At 40.4% G+C, this 14,923-nt stretch overlaps 1 protein-coding gene across 1 annotated transcript in view; it reads left to right on the top strand.

Annotated features, from left to right (window-relative positions):
• The window catches only part of znf638 (zinc finger protein 638), a 36,499-nt gene that overhangs the window by 9,854 nt on the left and 11,722 nt on the right, over window positions 1–14,923 (top strand). The window contains exons 8-23 of the mRNA XM_028563977.1: window positions 1,215–1,325; window positions 1,421–1,576; window positions 1,665–1,791; window positions 2,838–3,025; window positions 3,743–3,804; window positions 4,077–4,100; window positions 4,630–4,823; window positions 10,553–10,666; window positions 10,759–10,799; window positions 11,057–11,209; window positions 11,625–11,753; window positions 12,501–12,539; window positions 13,635–13,760; window positions 13,997–14,123; window positions 14,557–14,727; window positions 14,866–14,900. Coding sequence (XP_028419778.1) covers window positions 1,215–1,325; window positions 1,421–1,576; window positions 1,665–1,791; window positions 2,838–3,025; window positions 3,743–3,804; window positions 4,077–4,100; window positions 4,630–4,823; window positions 10,553–10,666; window positions 10,759–10,799; window positions 11,057–11,209; window positions 11,625–11,753; window positions 12,501–12,539; window positions 13,635–13,760; window positions 13,997–14,123; window positions 14,557–14,727; window positions 14,866–14,900 — 1,797 coding nt within the window. The remainder of the gene's footprint in view (window positions 1–1,214; window positions 1,326–1,420; window positions 1,577–1,664; window positions 1,792–2,837; window positions 3,026–3,742; window positions 3,805–4,076; window positions 4,101–4,629; window positions 4,824–10,552; window positions 10,667–10,758; window positions 10,800–11,056; window positions 11,210–11,624; window positions 11,754–12,500; window positions 12,540–13,634; window positions 13,761–13,996; window positions 14,124–14,556; window positions 14,728–14,865; window positions 14,901–14,923) is intronic.

The raw sequence follows: 14,923 nt of genomic DNA, 5'->3' as shown, positions 1-14,923 counted from the left end.
CAAGTTCATCCACATAACGCTGTGACCAAAAACAGATGCATAAAATTGTACTTTATTACCGGTGTTGGGCAAGTTACTTCCAAAATGTAATAAATTCTAGATAATTAGTTACTGTCATGTAAGAGTAAATAATTATATTACAATATTACTATGTCTGAATTGTAATGCTTTACACTACTTGCATTACTTTTGAGTTACTTTGACCAAAATAACAGCAGAAGTATGACTTGGCAGGTAGCTTGTGAATTTCACCACGGGATAAATAATATCTTTATCCACTTTAATACATCCTAGTTTATTCATAATAGTTTAATTAATGTGAAAATGCAAAGTAATTAAAGATATAAAATTAATAGTGAAGTAAAACGTACAATAGGCCTACTTGTCTTCGAATTGTGGTGGAGTAGTAAGTATAGAGTGGGACAAAATTAAAATACTTTATTAATTAAATTGTACCTTACAGTTGTATTGAAGTATGGCATAGTTACTTTCCATGGCTGATAAAATGTAATGCCATTACATGTAGCAAGCCTAAACATTAATTTCTGACATGTTTTTATCTGTTAGTAGCTCGGTCACACCGCTGTCCGCGCTGACGTACCGTTACATGTTGGGACACGGATGTCCAGAGCCTACCGTCTCTGGTTCTGGCTCTGACCGTGGCAACAGTGTCGGGACAGCTCACTTCAACGCAGCGTGAAAAACTCCTGAAAATAATGTCCATTCTGCAAATGTATCGGCCTCTGCAGTCATCTCAACCATCGAATTCCAGCGATAGGAAATAACACTTGACAGACTTTTTTTTTCTGTACCGAAATGTTTTGCGGTGTTGGTGAATTCTTAAAAAAACCAGACACCACTAGATGTTGGGTTAAAATGCATTGTAACTCGCGTTACTGAGACTGAACGGGTATAATATTACCATAATTTAATAATAATTAATTAATATATTACTACATTACAGCAAAAAGGAATACATTACTTTACTTGTGTTACTTTTGTAACACGTTACTCCCAACACGTTTATTACAACATACAAAGCAAAAAATCATGTTGCCTGACATGAAAGATTATGTAAAGTTTAAATTGGACAATTTAAATACAGATGCATTTTCCCTCCTACCATTCGACAATCACTTTCAATAGTATGTTTATGATGACCAAGACAATATTTTTGGGTCTAAGTTTGTGTTTTTCTCCCTCTCTTTGCTCAGTCTGGTAAATCTTCAACCACAACCATGGTGCAACCACAACAGGTTTTTAGTTCTGTTTCACTTTTGGAGCACAAATCAAAGTCAGTTTTTCTGTCTGATTCCAAACTGGAGGTATGTAAAGAGAGTGTGATGTGTTTTTGCCACCCAAGCCTATATTTGCTAATGATTAACTTAACAAGTGCATAAATGCGATTTCTCTCATCCAGTCTCAAGAAAATAAACCAACATCATCCTGTGAAAGAACAAAAACAATCCTCATCAACAACATTTCATTGAGTGAGTCCAATCAGCTCAGAGAAGTTTTGAAAAAAAATAAATCTGTCAAGAACATCTCATCTCCTAAAGTGCCTGGTCTCAACAAGGTATAAACAAACATATACAAGTACTTCTGTTTTAAGTGACTTACTGTTACCTGTCACGTATGTGTGTGCATGTGCTTGTGTGTTCCAGGTATTTATAGAATTTGAGTCCGCTCGCGATGCTGATCAGCTCGGAGTTTGGTTGAGTCTCCTCAAACAACCCCCTGGCTACGAAGTCCACAGGCTGGGAGTACCATACACCAGCTGTACATCACTACGTAAGTCTCTGTTTTGGGAAATAAAAAAAAATGTACACAATAGATGTAGGCCTAGGAAGTTTAGTTTTTCAGTTTGTAAGTAAGTTGATGCAAGGTGTCAATTGGAGTCCCATCTGGGATACTTTACTTTGATTTAGATTGATTAATTCTTTGCTAGATGTTTGTTTCTTAAAGGGGTGATCGAATGGTTATATAGGGTATTTCAGACTGTTCCTTAAGGTCTCCGAATAAGGTATGTAACATTGGTTGGGCTGAAAATGGCCCGGGTGCTTTTCTATGCAACCCTGTGAAATAGCCCTAGAATGAAACAAGATGTTTTCTCCCTTATATGGTATACTCATGAATATTTAGATGAGCTGCACGCTGATTGGTTGGTTTACAACAAGCAAAGCACACACAAACACAGCCCCTCCCCTCTGTGCCCATGCCCCCCCCACCACACACACACACACACACACACACACACACACACACACACACACACAAGCGCCACCTTTCCCTTTCCCTTTTCTTTTTTGGCTTTCCATCATTATGATTAGACTCATAATAGTGGATATTTAAAATGTCTTCCAGTTCCAGTGTTAAATATTCTTTAGAACTAAAAGTTTATTGATCTTTGAAAAGGTGTACCTGCATTATTATGCCATTATCATTATATTAGATGAAAATGGTCTCAGAACAACAATATTATTGTTTATCGCAATCATTTCTGGGACAATTTAGCATCCAGCTAAATTTGTTATGGTGACAGGCCTATCTGTACCCTTGTGTGCATCCCAGCCGACATGGACTTTTTGACAGTAATGACGCCAGTGGCACTAAGGGTCAGAGTAAAACTCAAGGACAAGGGTTAACAGTTACTGAGCAGATAAAACAGCAGCAGACACAGAAGCATCCGATACAGCAGACATAGCAAGCGATGTGGCCTTCAAGTTTTTCTGCTGAGACATCTGTTCCCCCTGCTTCTCAAATCCCCAGCATCCCTAATGCCATGCAACGTCAGCTGTTTATCCCTGGTGGTCCTCACCCCAATGCTATTCCTCCAGGTCTGCCTTTGCCAATCCCGGGCCTGGTGAACCTTACTCATCTGACACCACCACCTTCCAACAGGCAAAAGAGGGCAGTCTCCAAGGGTCTGCCAACGGCAGCCTCGATGCATGACTATGCGGCGGCCACACCGAGAATCTTTCCTCATACCTGTAGTCTGTGTAACAAAGAACTTACTTGTATGAAGGTGAGTGGAAGTTTGCACTCTGTTTTCTCTCCCTTTAGGAAATTGTTGCTTGTTTATTTCAACATCTAAAATGTTTAGGGATGTCCTTATCACAGTATCGGATCAGAGCCGGTTCCGGCATTTTTTAACTGATCGGGAATCGGCATTCACCCCGTTTACCTTACTCCAATCATGTACATCAGCTTGTAGTGATCACTGCCTTTGATCACACACCCTGCGTCACAGACGCACCGCCAGGCTGCCTGGATGTCGGCACTTCCAAACCAAGATGGGCACGGCCACTCACCAGTGTAGGTTAGAGTGTGTCTTGCAGCTTGCCAGCCCTTTGCTACAAGTTAAAAAGTCAGTCTTTCTTACTCTCATCTGTTTTTACAGAAGTGGGTTATTCCAATTCTCCACACTTCTTCTGTGATTCCACCAGAAAAAAACAGCTTACAGGCCATTATTAACACAAAGAAAATCAAAGATTGGCTATTAAGCACAAGAGGCATCACTAAGTTTAGTTTTCGTTGTCCAGAAGGAACTTATATTCTTTGGTTGGGGGGGTGGGATCCTAAAGAGAACTGTTTTGTTGTTGAGAGAAAAGACTCACTTGCGCAAGTTAAATGTATTAAGAATAAGTTTTAGTTGGGACTTCAGGATCGGGACGTCCCTTAAAATAGTTTTTAATGTGCTCCAAACTGTCTTATGGTGTGTGTTCGTTGTTCTGAATACTAGGATTGGATCTCCCATCAGAAAACTAGCCTTCACCTTGAGAGCTGCAAACTTCTCCAAAAACAGTTAGTCTCTTTTATTTTTTTTTACTTTTTCTGTTTGTTTATTTGAGTATTTGATATGATATTATAGGATCACCAGACTCTTTGAATAGAGCTGCAGCTTGGTACGCATGTGTCCTTAAAAGTAGGGGTATGAAGGGGGGTTAAATTAGTTAGTTAGTACCCACAGTCTTTGTAAAAGCAGATTGCCTCTGTGTTTGTTAATGCTCTTTTATATTGGATTCTGCCATTCTCCCCTAAACCTAATCTGACTATCTCCTTTTTTTCTTCTTCAGGATTAAAGTTCAGCATGTTGAGTTGTGAGTATATCACTTTGCAATTGATTTATGTCAGGTTACGACAGCGACAAAACATGTTGAAGTTGTCAAAACATAACAATGATCAATGTGATGACTGTGATTACCCGCGGGCAGATGCAGTGTTTTAAATCATTGTAAACTGATTAACCTTTTTTACCGGGGCTGCTGGTTGGACAAAAAAAAACAACACATTTGACATCGTCAACGGGAACTCTGGGAAAATGTGACAGGCATTTTTCACAATTTTTTCATAGACCAAACGGTTATTGGTGTATTAAGAAAATAATCTTCAGATTATTTGATAATTGAAATAATTGTTAGTTGCAGCCCTAAAGTTTGACAGGAAGAGAAAACCACTCAACTCATGACATATATTTGGCATAAAGCATGAGATAACTGAACAATTAATTCCGGGACACTGGATGAAAACTTGTATTACTCATTTCTTTAACAAATGCTTTATTTAGCCATTTTGTGAGACCGTCAGTTTTTCATTTGTGACTGATGACCCTTTTGTTTGTAATTTTAGTTCAAAGAGTCCTAAAACAGTCCTAAAACAGCCTCTACAAGATTCCAGTGAGATCACACTAAACTTTGAACCAGACACCCTCGACCTGTCACAACCTGCTCTGCAAACCAGTGAACCTGTTGGATCCACCATTTTTGAGCCCACCACAGCAGGACCAAGTGCTATGGCCGCAAATGGCGTAGCAATGAAGGACGGTAAGAAACATGGAACTGAGATTGCCACGGACTCCATTGTTGATCCTATGGCAAAGGAATTATGCGACAAACACTGAGAGTACATAAAAAAACATCTGAAATCCTCCTGCTGCTGCTTACAATTTTCCCAACAGGCTTTTTTTTTTGGCCTTAGATCTTCTAGAAATTGTAAACCGGTCTCTTCTCTTAGGTGTCTGCCCACAAGCCCTGAAAAAGAACAATCCAGACACGTCAATAATAAGCAAATATAGGCTGGTAAACCTTTCTTTTCTAAGTAAAATATTTGAAAAAATGTGTTTTCAACATTTTAACAACTTCTTGTCACTACACAACTGCTTTGATGCCTTCCAGTCAGGCTTTTGACCACACCACATTAGAGACTGCTCTTCAGCGGCATCCACTTAAATACAGACAGTGGCAAAATTTAAGTCTTAGTTTTACTTTATCTAAGTGCTACATTCAACATGGTTGATCACAACTAATTACTAGACTGATTTGAAAACTGGGTTGGACCTCTGGCACAGCACTAAGGCCGGTTACACACTGGATGCGTCGCGTGAGCGTGTCAGCTCCGACGCCTATTTGTCACGCGACACACAAGCGTGTTGGAAGCGTTTCCAGGCAAAATAGAATTGGAAAAGATGTTTATATGTTGTTTAGACACAAACACATATTAATAAATGACATGTTGATGTTTGAAAGTCTCTAGGTTTTGATATAAATGCAGATATAAATGTAATAAAAAAAATCGATTTTCTAATATGCACCTGTCAATACAGAACAAAATATTCTGTAGCCTATTTTGCCGCCAATACTCCCGACGTTGTCTTTGCTGTAATCAAATCAAATATTTATGTTTAACATGGTATTTCATTTTATCAATTAAAACATGTGTCCAGACAAGGCTAGCAGCAGCAGCACCGCATCAGACACGTTTCTGGCGTGTAAAGACAGAAAAATCCACGCAGCTGACATGCAACAGAAACACCACGCTCATGCCACGCAGGCAGTGTGTAACTGGCCTAAACTGGTTTGAATCATACTAAAAGGACAGGCAAAACTTTGTGTCTATAGGTAATTAGACATCTGAGGAGAAAAACATGACATGCAGAGTTCCCCAAGGCCCCATTTTGGGGCCTCTTATGTGTATCATTCACATGCTTTCACTGGTATTATAAGGTTATGCAAACCTTGGAGATTGAACAAATAAAACACCGCTTCTAAAGGTTAACCTAGCTGCTAACATTCATTATATTGTTTCCTCTCCCTGCGTGTGTACATTTAACGTGGGAGTGAGACCTCCATCCATCTTCGTCTGCTTATGCGGGGTTGGGTTGCGGGCGCAGCAGCTTCAGCAGGGGACCCCAAACATCCCTTTCCCGAGCCACATTAACCAGCTCTGACTGGGGGATCCCGAGGCGTTCCCAGGCCAGGTTGGAGATATAATCCCTCCACCTAGTCCTGTGTCTTCCCCGAGGCCTCCTCCCAGCTGGACGTGCCTGGAACAGAGTTCCTCACGGATGACTAAGCTTCTCACCTTATCTCTAAGGGAAAAACCCAAAACCCATTTTGGCCGCTTGTACCCTGGATCTCGTTCTTTCGGTCATGACCCAGCCTTCATGACCATAGGTGAGGGTAGGAACGAAAATTGACCGGTAGATCGAGAGCTTTGCCTTCTGGCTCTGCTCCCTTTTCGTCACAACAGTGCGATAAATTTAATGTAATACCGCCCACGCTGCGCCGATTCGCCGACCAATCGCCGACGCATCAGTGTCCCCTCACATGCAAACAAGACCCCAAAGTATTTGAACTCCTTCACTTGGGCTAAGGACTCATTCCCTACCTGGAGTAGACACTCCATTGGTTTCCTGCTGAGAATCATGGCCTCAGATTTAGAGGTGCTGATCCTCATCCCAGCCGCTTCACACTCGGCTGCGAAATTATCCAGTGAGTGCTAAAGGTAGCTGGCCGATGATGCCATCAGGACTACATCATCTGCAAAGAGCAGTGATGAGATTCCCAGCCCACCAAACTGCAAACCATATCCTGTCCGTAAATATTACAAACAGGATTGGTGACAAAGCACAGCCCTGGCGAAGGCCAACCCTCACCTGAAACGAGTCTGACTTACTGCAGAGACACAGCTCTCGCTTTGGTCTTACAAAGATTGGATAGACCCGAGAAGGGACCCCGTCACCCCATACTCCTGCAACACCTCTCACAGTATCTCCCGGGGGACCCAGTTATACGCCTTCTCCAGATCCACAAAACACATGTAGATCGGATGGGCATACTCACAGGCTGCCTCCAGGATCCTTGCGAGAGTAAAGATCTGGTCCATTGTTCCACGACCAGGACGGAATCCACATTGTTCCTCTTCAACCTGAGGTTCGACTATCGGCCGAACCCTCCTTTCCAGCACCTTGGAGTAGACTTTACCAGGGAGGCTGAGAAGTGTGATACCCCTGTAATTGGCACACACCCTCTTGTCCCCCTTTTCGAACAGGGGAACCACCACCCCAGTCTGCCACTCCTTAGGCACTGTCCAAACTTCCACACAATGTTGAAGAGGCGTGCCATCCAAGACAGCCCCTCCACACCCAGAGCTTTCAGCATTTCTGGACGGATCTCATCAATCCCCGGGGCTTTGCCACTGTGAAGTTCTTTGACTACCTCAGCAACTTCCACCAGGGATTTTGACAACAATGCCCCATCATCCTCCGGCGACCCGGCGCTTGCTGACGAGATCTATCTGGGCCTGGCTCCAGAAGGGGGCCTTGGGCTTCCTCCGGGCAGGGTAACTCTACCTCTTCCTCGTTACTCATAGGGTTTTTGAACCATTCTTTGTCTGGCCCCTCACTTGAGACCACTTTGCCATGGGAGACTCTACCAGGAGCAGTAAGCTTCAGACAACACAGCCCTCAGGTTCATAGGGACACACAATAAGGTGATGGTTCCCGGAGAAGAGAGTGAGAGTAGAATTAGAGAATGTTAGAATTAACATATACTGTAAACTAGGGGTGTAACGATACACTCAGCTCACGATTCGATATGTATCACGATACTGGGTTCATGATACGATATGTATCACGATATTTTGAAAAAAAAATACAAACATTTAACTGAAAATCAAATAACAGATTTATTTAAAATTAACAGTGTTCAATAACTGTCTTGTTATACATACAACTTAAAGAATGTACAATACTTCAATATAAATCAAGATTTAGTTTAACCTTCTGTATGTAAAGTCAGACGTCATATCCTATTCATTGGAGCATGAATGCAGTGAATGTAAACAGCCGTTACAGTTTGGCGAGGTCAGTGACGCGAATCTGTTCGGTGTGTCCCGTGCCGTTGTCAATCTGGGGGGCTGTCGGCGTTCATTTTGGCCGACCTGACATGTTTGGTCGGCGGCAGGGCCGTCGGGACTCACCCGGAAATGGCGAGCAGAATGAGGTGACTAGTCTCTCAAAATCTGATGAAAATCTTTTAAACTGACCTTTGTTGAGCTGAAATGAAGACAGATTCAGCAACTGCATGGCCTATTTCTCGCTTAAAATGATTTCAGAAACACGTTTCAGTGAACTATTTTAGTACAATATGAGATTGTATTCTGACAAGCCGCCATGACAGTCTGGCTTTCAATTTCCGGAGAAAACAAACCCATGTGACGCATTCGTCCAATAAGCTGCCGGTTGTCATTTCTTGGGCAACAATACAGATTAGCGCCGCCTGCTGTTATGGAGGCGTATTACGTCTCGTCTCCTCTCGTCTTTTTGAGGTGTCCCGAGGCAGTTTTTGCATATTGTTCTATATCTATGGCTTTTTGGACCTCGGGGACGCGACTGATCATCTCGACTGGCTTTTCTGCCGTCTGGTATGTGTGTCAGCACCTATATCGTGGTAGTAAAAAAAAAAAAAAATAATAATTTTTTTTTTTATTATAATAATATCGCCATACCTCTACGATACATATCGTAACATTTTTGCATCGCGATAAATCGTACCACGATATATCGTTACACCCCTACTGTAAACCAGCTTAGGAGTGAGACCTAAGCTGGTGTATATCTTTCCAAATTCTAGAGGGATTGTTATTCTTTTGAACTGACTCACCAAACCTCTGTTTTTTTTTTTTCGCGTTTCGGAGCCTGAGCTGCTGGCGCCGGGAGTGCCGGCTTGTTCCCTTTCCTTGAGCAGCTCCAGCATCTCTCGTTGCCTCATCCGCCAACCCACTCCTTTGTGTGTAGTTCAGGTTTCAAAAGGTGTATTTACAAAAGTAGTGTTTTGGGAAACAAGAAAATGTAATTTCGATCAGAAAACATTCTTTTCTTTTTCTGTGTCTCTCCAATAATGTTTTCCGTGTGGTGGCGCGGCTTTCCATCTTCAGCCTCCATCCTGCTCGCTTTCGTCTTCCTTCTTCTGGAATCAATCTATATCTCTTCCACAAGTCTCTTCCTCAATGAATCTCTCCCACCTGCCGCTTGTGCCTGGTTAAATCAGCGTCACACAAAAATGCCCCCTCATGTGTAACATATCAGTACTGACCCTATTAACATTCACTAAAAGACGCAACACTGGCAAAGTGTGTGTTTGGCCATAACTCAAGAAATCCTAAACTAATTACGACAACATCTGACACAAATGTCTAATAGGATACAACAATGACGTGATGACATTTTAGATCCATATGGTCAAAGGTCAACTTCACTGTGACATAATGTACGGCAAAAACACTTGTGGAAATTATTCTACGCTGAAACTCAGTAACAGAAGGAGACATTGTGACCATATGTTTGTGCCATAAACTCAATTGTTGATCATGAGGCTAATGAAGAAGCAGAAGCAATTGGGGGCAGAGGGGTCACTAACTACTTTGATCTCCACTGCTGATGTGACTTCTTCCTCTGCAGTCAATCTATATCTCTTCCACAAGTCTCTTCCTCAATGAATCTCTCCCACCTGCCGCTTGTGCCTGATTAAATCAGCGTCACACAAAAATGCCCCCTCATGTGTAATATGTCAGTACTGACCCTATTAACATTCACTAAAAGACGCAACACTGGCAAAGTGTGTGTTTGGCCATAACTCAAGAAATCCTAAACTAATTACGACAACATCTGACACAAATGTCTAATAGGATACAACAATGACGTGATGACATTTTAGATCCATATGGTCAAAGGTCAACTTCACTGTGACATAATGTACGGCAAAAACACTTGTGGAAATTATTCTACGCTGAAACTCAGTAACAGAAGGAGACATTGTGACCATATGTTTGTGCCATAAACTCAACTGTTGATCATGAGGCTAATGAAGAAGCAGAAGCAATTGGGGGTAGAGGGGTCACTAACTACTTTGATCTCCACTGCTGATGTGACTTCTTCCTCTGCAGTCAGCAGTTGAAACGTGTATATGTATTTTTGCATAGGGTTATTTTTAGGACATTCATCCAACCTGCTACTCTTTATTTTCAAGTTAGAAAATACTAAAATGAATCCCAAACCTTACATGTATGGTTCACCTTCACAATTATTTTTTAGTTAAGAAGGTAATTTAGAAATTGTTTCAGATTTCAGAAATTAAGGAAAATTAGGCTTTGGCTTATGAAATAAAGTATTTACCTTTGGGTGTTGATCTGGATCCAACAGATATAAAAGATGATCTTTTCAAATACTGATATTCATGTTAATTTTATTTGATCATTATCATTATTTGATCAGGTCTTGTTACTGCAGTGAATGCAGCGTCAATCAGTGATGCCTCCAAATGCAATGCACGTACCCGTCCCGCTAAATGGGGGAGGGTAAAAACCTGCCTGCGTCCATTCAGAATAAGTAAGAAATCCTTTAAAAAACGTCTGCATGTGATCAGTATTCTGTTGTCTTTGACTTTGTTGATTTACATGTTTTTGGTCTCTTTTACACAGAGTGCCTCAAGCTGAAAAGCTGTTTATTTGGAAAACCAGAAGTAGGTTTCTTTGAATAACTTGTATGACGTACTGCAGCATTTACAAGTTTTTTTGCAGCCTGGGTTTATTTGCCACAAACTGACACGCTTAGTAAAATCATTCATCTGGCCTATGTTGTAATTTCCAAACGGGATCCCAGTAAACACTTTATTTCACATTATACAACCCTCCTCTGGACATATGCTGTTGTCTTAATCTTTAATTTAAAACTAACTATTACTGTTCCTAATTATTTTCCTCTCTCTCTTTCTTAAAGTATAAGCTACATGGTCGTAAGCAGTTGCTCATAACCAACCTGCCGGAGTATTACAACGGCTGCTACACAGAAAAGGATCTTGCTGATTTTCTCATACCCTTTGGGTTTCAGTATACAGATGACAACCTCCATATTGTTCCTCTGTCTTGCATGGTAGGTACCGGGTTGTAAATCTGCATTGGTTTCGTTTATTTATTGCATGTTTCTGCTGTTGAACATGAGTTCTTAAGTGGATTTTGAGATGTTTTTTTGTTTTGTTTTGTTCCTTTTTACATTGCACAATTGTAATGCCTTTTTTTCTTTTTCCATTTTCATGCGTGTTTTGCAATCTTTAAATTTCTTTTTAAAGATTGTAAAATTGCATTTAACTTGAACTTGCAGTTGAACATCCTTTGGATCATACATTATCATATGTTTGCATATTATGATTTTCACATAGGCACCAATAGTGTATATATAACAGCGTATTTTACCTATTTTAACCATACTGTTAGATGTGAAATGCTATTGCAAAAGTACTTAGTAAATAAAAGTAGTAATTCATTTTTGTTTCTGGTTTTTTGCTAAGGCCTTTGTCGTGATGCCAAAAGCCCAGGATGTTTACACCTTGCTCAAAGCCTCCCAATTGTATAACATTACTTTCAAAGGGTCCAAACTTTGTTTCCGTGTAATGGTCAACAACATTACAATGACACCGGTAAGCAAAAAACACTGTTTTATTATTGACTGATTTGTATAAATGTTCGTTTGTTAAAGGGAACAAATTAAATCACAATTTTACCTTGATTATATGTCCCCCTAATAGCTAAATGTGTTTGGGTTTCTGCTGGACAGATTTTATTATTGAAAATGAATAAATAAAATGTATACACTCTGAGGATTGAGTGTATAGGCATTAAGTGAGAATGGTTTATTGTGGCAAAGTAACTAACCAAGTGGCAACCTCTGGTGCTGAAAAATTAAGCCAACGTTGAATTGCCAAAAACTGCAACTCCTCTTATGGCCACTTGAACCCCCATAGACCCCCATGTTAAAATGGCTAACTCTACAGCTGAACTAAAAAAACTTGCACAAAAAAAACGGCTATTAACGGTTAACTTATTTCCCCTTTTCGTGACTCTATGGGGGACAATTATTTTTAAAACTCACCTGTTTAAATTATATTTTGTGAGATCAACCACCTGTCACTCAAATAGAACGCTCTAAACTGTATAATTTAGAGAGTTCCGCTTTGAGTGACAGGTGGCTGTTGTTACAGGAGGAGAGCATAGACCATAGGCTTCATTCACATCCCTGCAAACTAGTTGCTTTTCGGCAAAAATCCAATTTTGAGTGGGAAAATGTCATCCACGTGACTGAAACCTGGGTGACGTCATGGAGACTACACCCATATTTACTACAGTCTATGATTTTAACACTGCCTACTCTGATGTTTCTCTTTTAGCTTTGGTTTTATAAATCGCTGATGAAGCTGATGCGTCATGTAAGTGAAACACACTCAATCCCTCCTCATTTATAAACTGCTTTTATCTTGTTGGTAAAAATAATCCAGTTTTCCAAGTTACACTTGGATTTTAAAAGAAATTCTAAATATAACTTTGTGTGTTACAAAGTGTAAACGGCCACTCTTGTCTCAAGACATTTTTATGCCTGTGTTAATCCCACCAATATCTGTCTAATAAAGCGAGGCGTATCTGTATGTATGTGTGTCTGTGTTCGATCATACATAGACAACACCACCTCTCTCTCTCTCTCTCTCTCTCTCTCTCTCTCTCTCTCTCTCTCTCTCTCTCTCTCTCTCTCTCTCTCTCTACACGCACATAAACAGTCCGGTTCTGGTGGTTGATTAACGTAGATAGGTGCTGATTAGTTCTCATAACAAGCCAGGTGGGTAGCGCACTGCCATGAGTCCATGAAGCTAATGTCTGATTACTCTACATTTTCATTGTGATATTGTGTGATTAAATTCTGAATCTGCAACGTTCTCTGTCAGGTAAATATAGTAGTACAATGTCACTCTTCCTCTGATGTAGAAGTAGCCTACACTGTAAGTCAGTAGTAGGCTATACAGTGGAGTTGCATATTAAGTGGTTTGGGGTCCTTCTGTAAGTAATTTTGGGGTACAATTTTTGGTTTTGAAGAATTCTACAAGCAGCAATACCACAAAACAGGCACATTTTCAACGGGCAGTGTAATAAAAACTGGAAACTATTAACAGTGATGTAAAACAGTGAGGGAGTACAGGAAGCTCTAAGGATAGGATAATGTCTTGTGTTGTATATATTTTCATGTATCAAATCAAATTAATGCCTTTTATTGTCATTGCATGTTCATTAACAAACAGCATGTGTCTGTCTCTCATAAAAGAAAACTGTTCCCATTCACTCTTTTCAAACTATACAATATTGGGAATGATATAATGAAAGTATTACAATACCTATTGTATTAGAAGAAGAAAAAACATGACAAAATATTAATGATTAAGATTAGAAAACACAACTACTTGCAACATTGCAGAATGGTTGTTTCCTCTTGTCAACTTTATGGTTTGGATGTTCTCTTCCTGTTCTTGATGCAGAAAGTATGTGACGATGGATCGAAAACAATCTTCATCAAGAACATTTCATGGTGTGAGTCCAACCAGCTCAGAGAAGATTTGGAAAAAATAAATTCTGTTAAGCACTTCCTGCCTCTCCTCAACAAGGTATGAACAAACACGTACAAGTATGTCCATTTAAGTGGCTTTTAAAAAAGACTTCTTGTTGGTCTTACCTGTCACGTGTGTGTGTGTGTGTGTGTGTGTGTGTGTGTGTGTGTGTGTGTGTGTGTGTGTGTGTGTGTGTGTGTGTGTGTGTGTGTGTGTGTGTGTGTGTGTGTGTGTGTGTGTGTGTGTGTGTGTGTGTGTTTGTGTGTTTGTGTGCGCGTGCTTGTGGGTTGAAGGTGTTTGTAGAATTTATATCCATTTGCGATGCTGATCGGCTCGGAGTTTGGCTCAGTCTTCTGAAACGAGCCCCTTGCTACGAAATCCACAGGCTGAAAATACCGTGCAACGGCGATGCATTATGTTGTAAGTCTTAGTGGGCGGGAGAAAAAAAAGTTTTTTTTTATTTGGTACAAGTTAGTTGATGCAAGGGGTTAATGGATTCCTGTCTGAGATATATTACCTGAAGTTAGATTGATTGATTAATTCTTTGCTAGATGTTTTGTTACTAAAAAGAAAACTACCAAGTCTTTCTCCAACTTGCTTCACTTTGTCACCACTATGAAACCATCTTCACCGGCATCAGAAAAAGTTGGAGAAACACATGCAGTCTGTGCAGCCGCATTTGAAGAACTTTTATAAATGAAATGGCGTTAAATGTTGGCAAGAATATAGTGGAAAGTATTACAATATAATAATTAGAAGAAAGAAATGACAAAATACATATTAATGATGAAGATTAAAAACACAACTACTGCAGGCCGCTGTAGACATTTGGTTCATTCTTTTGTTTGTACAGCACCAAAACTTCGCTGGAACGTTCTGCCAGACAGTCAGGATGCTGTTGCTGGGGCAACTGTGCTGCCAATAAAATTTGGCATTCCACAGCGCAGCATTGGACCTTTTTGGGTCACAATGAGAACTAGTCCCTTCTTGTTCCCTACCATCTCTCCTTGGTTCATCATCCCAGGTAAGAGAGACTTTCTTACATTATTGTTGTGACAAGTCACCTTATGGGATCTAAATTACACCTAATAGTTTGATGGTACCAAATTTACTATGATAAATTATTCAGTAAATTAACTGTTTGCCCACTTTTAACTCCAAGATTACCTGACAGTCAGAAGAGAGGAAGACATTGAGGTAAGCCCATTTCAGTTCAACTC

This window comes from Perca flavescens, chromosome 19 (assembly GCF_004354835.1).
Source record: "Perca flavescens isolate YP-PL-M2 chromosome 19, PFLA_1.0, whole genome shotgun sequence".
Taxonomy (NCBI): Eukaryota; Metazoa; Chordata; class Actinopteri; order Perciformes; family Percidae; genus Perca; species Perca flavescens.
This window is presented reverse-complemented; position numbering and strand designations above follow the sequence as displayed.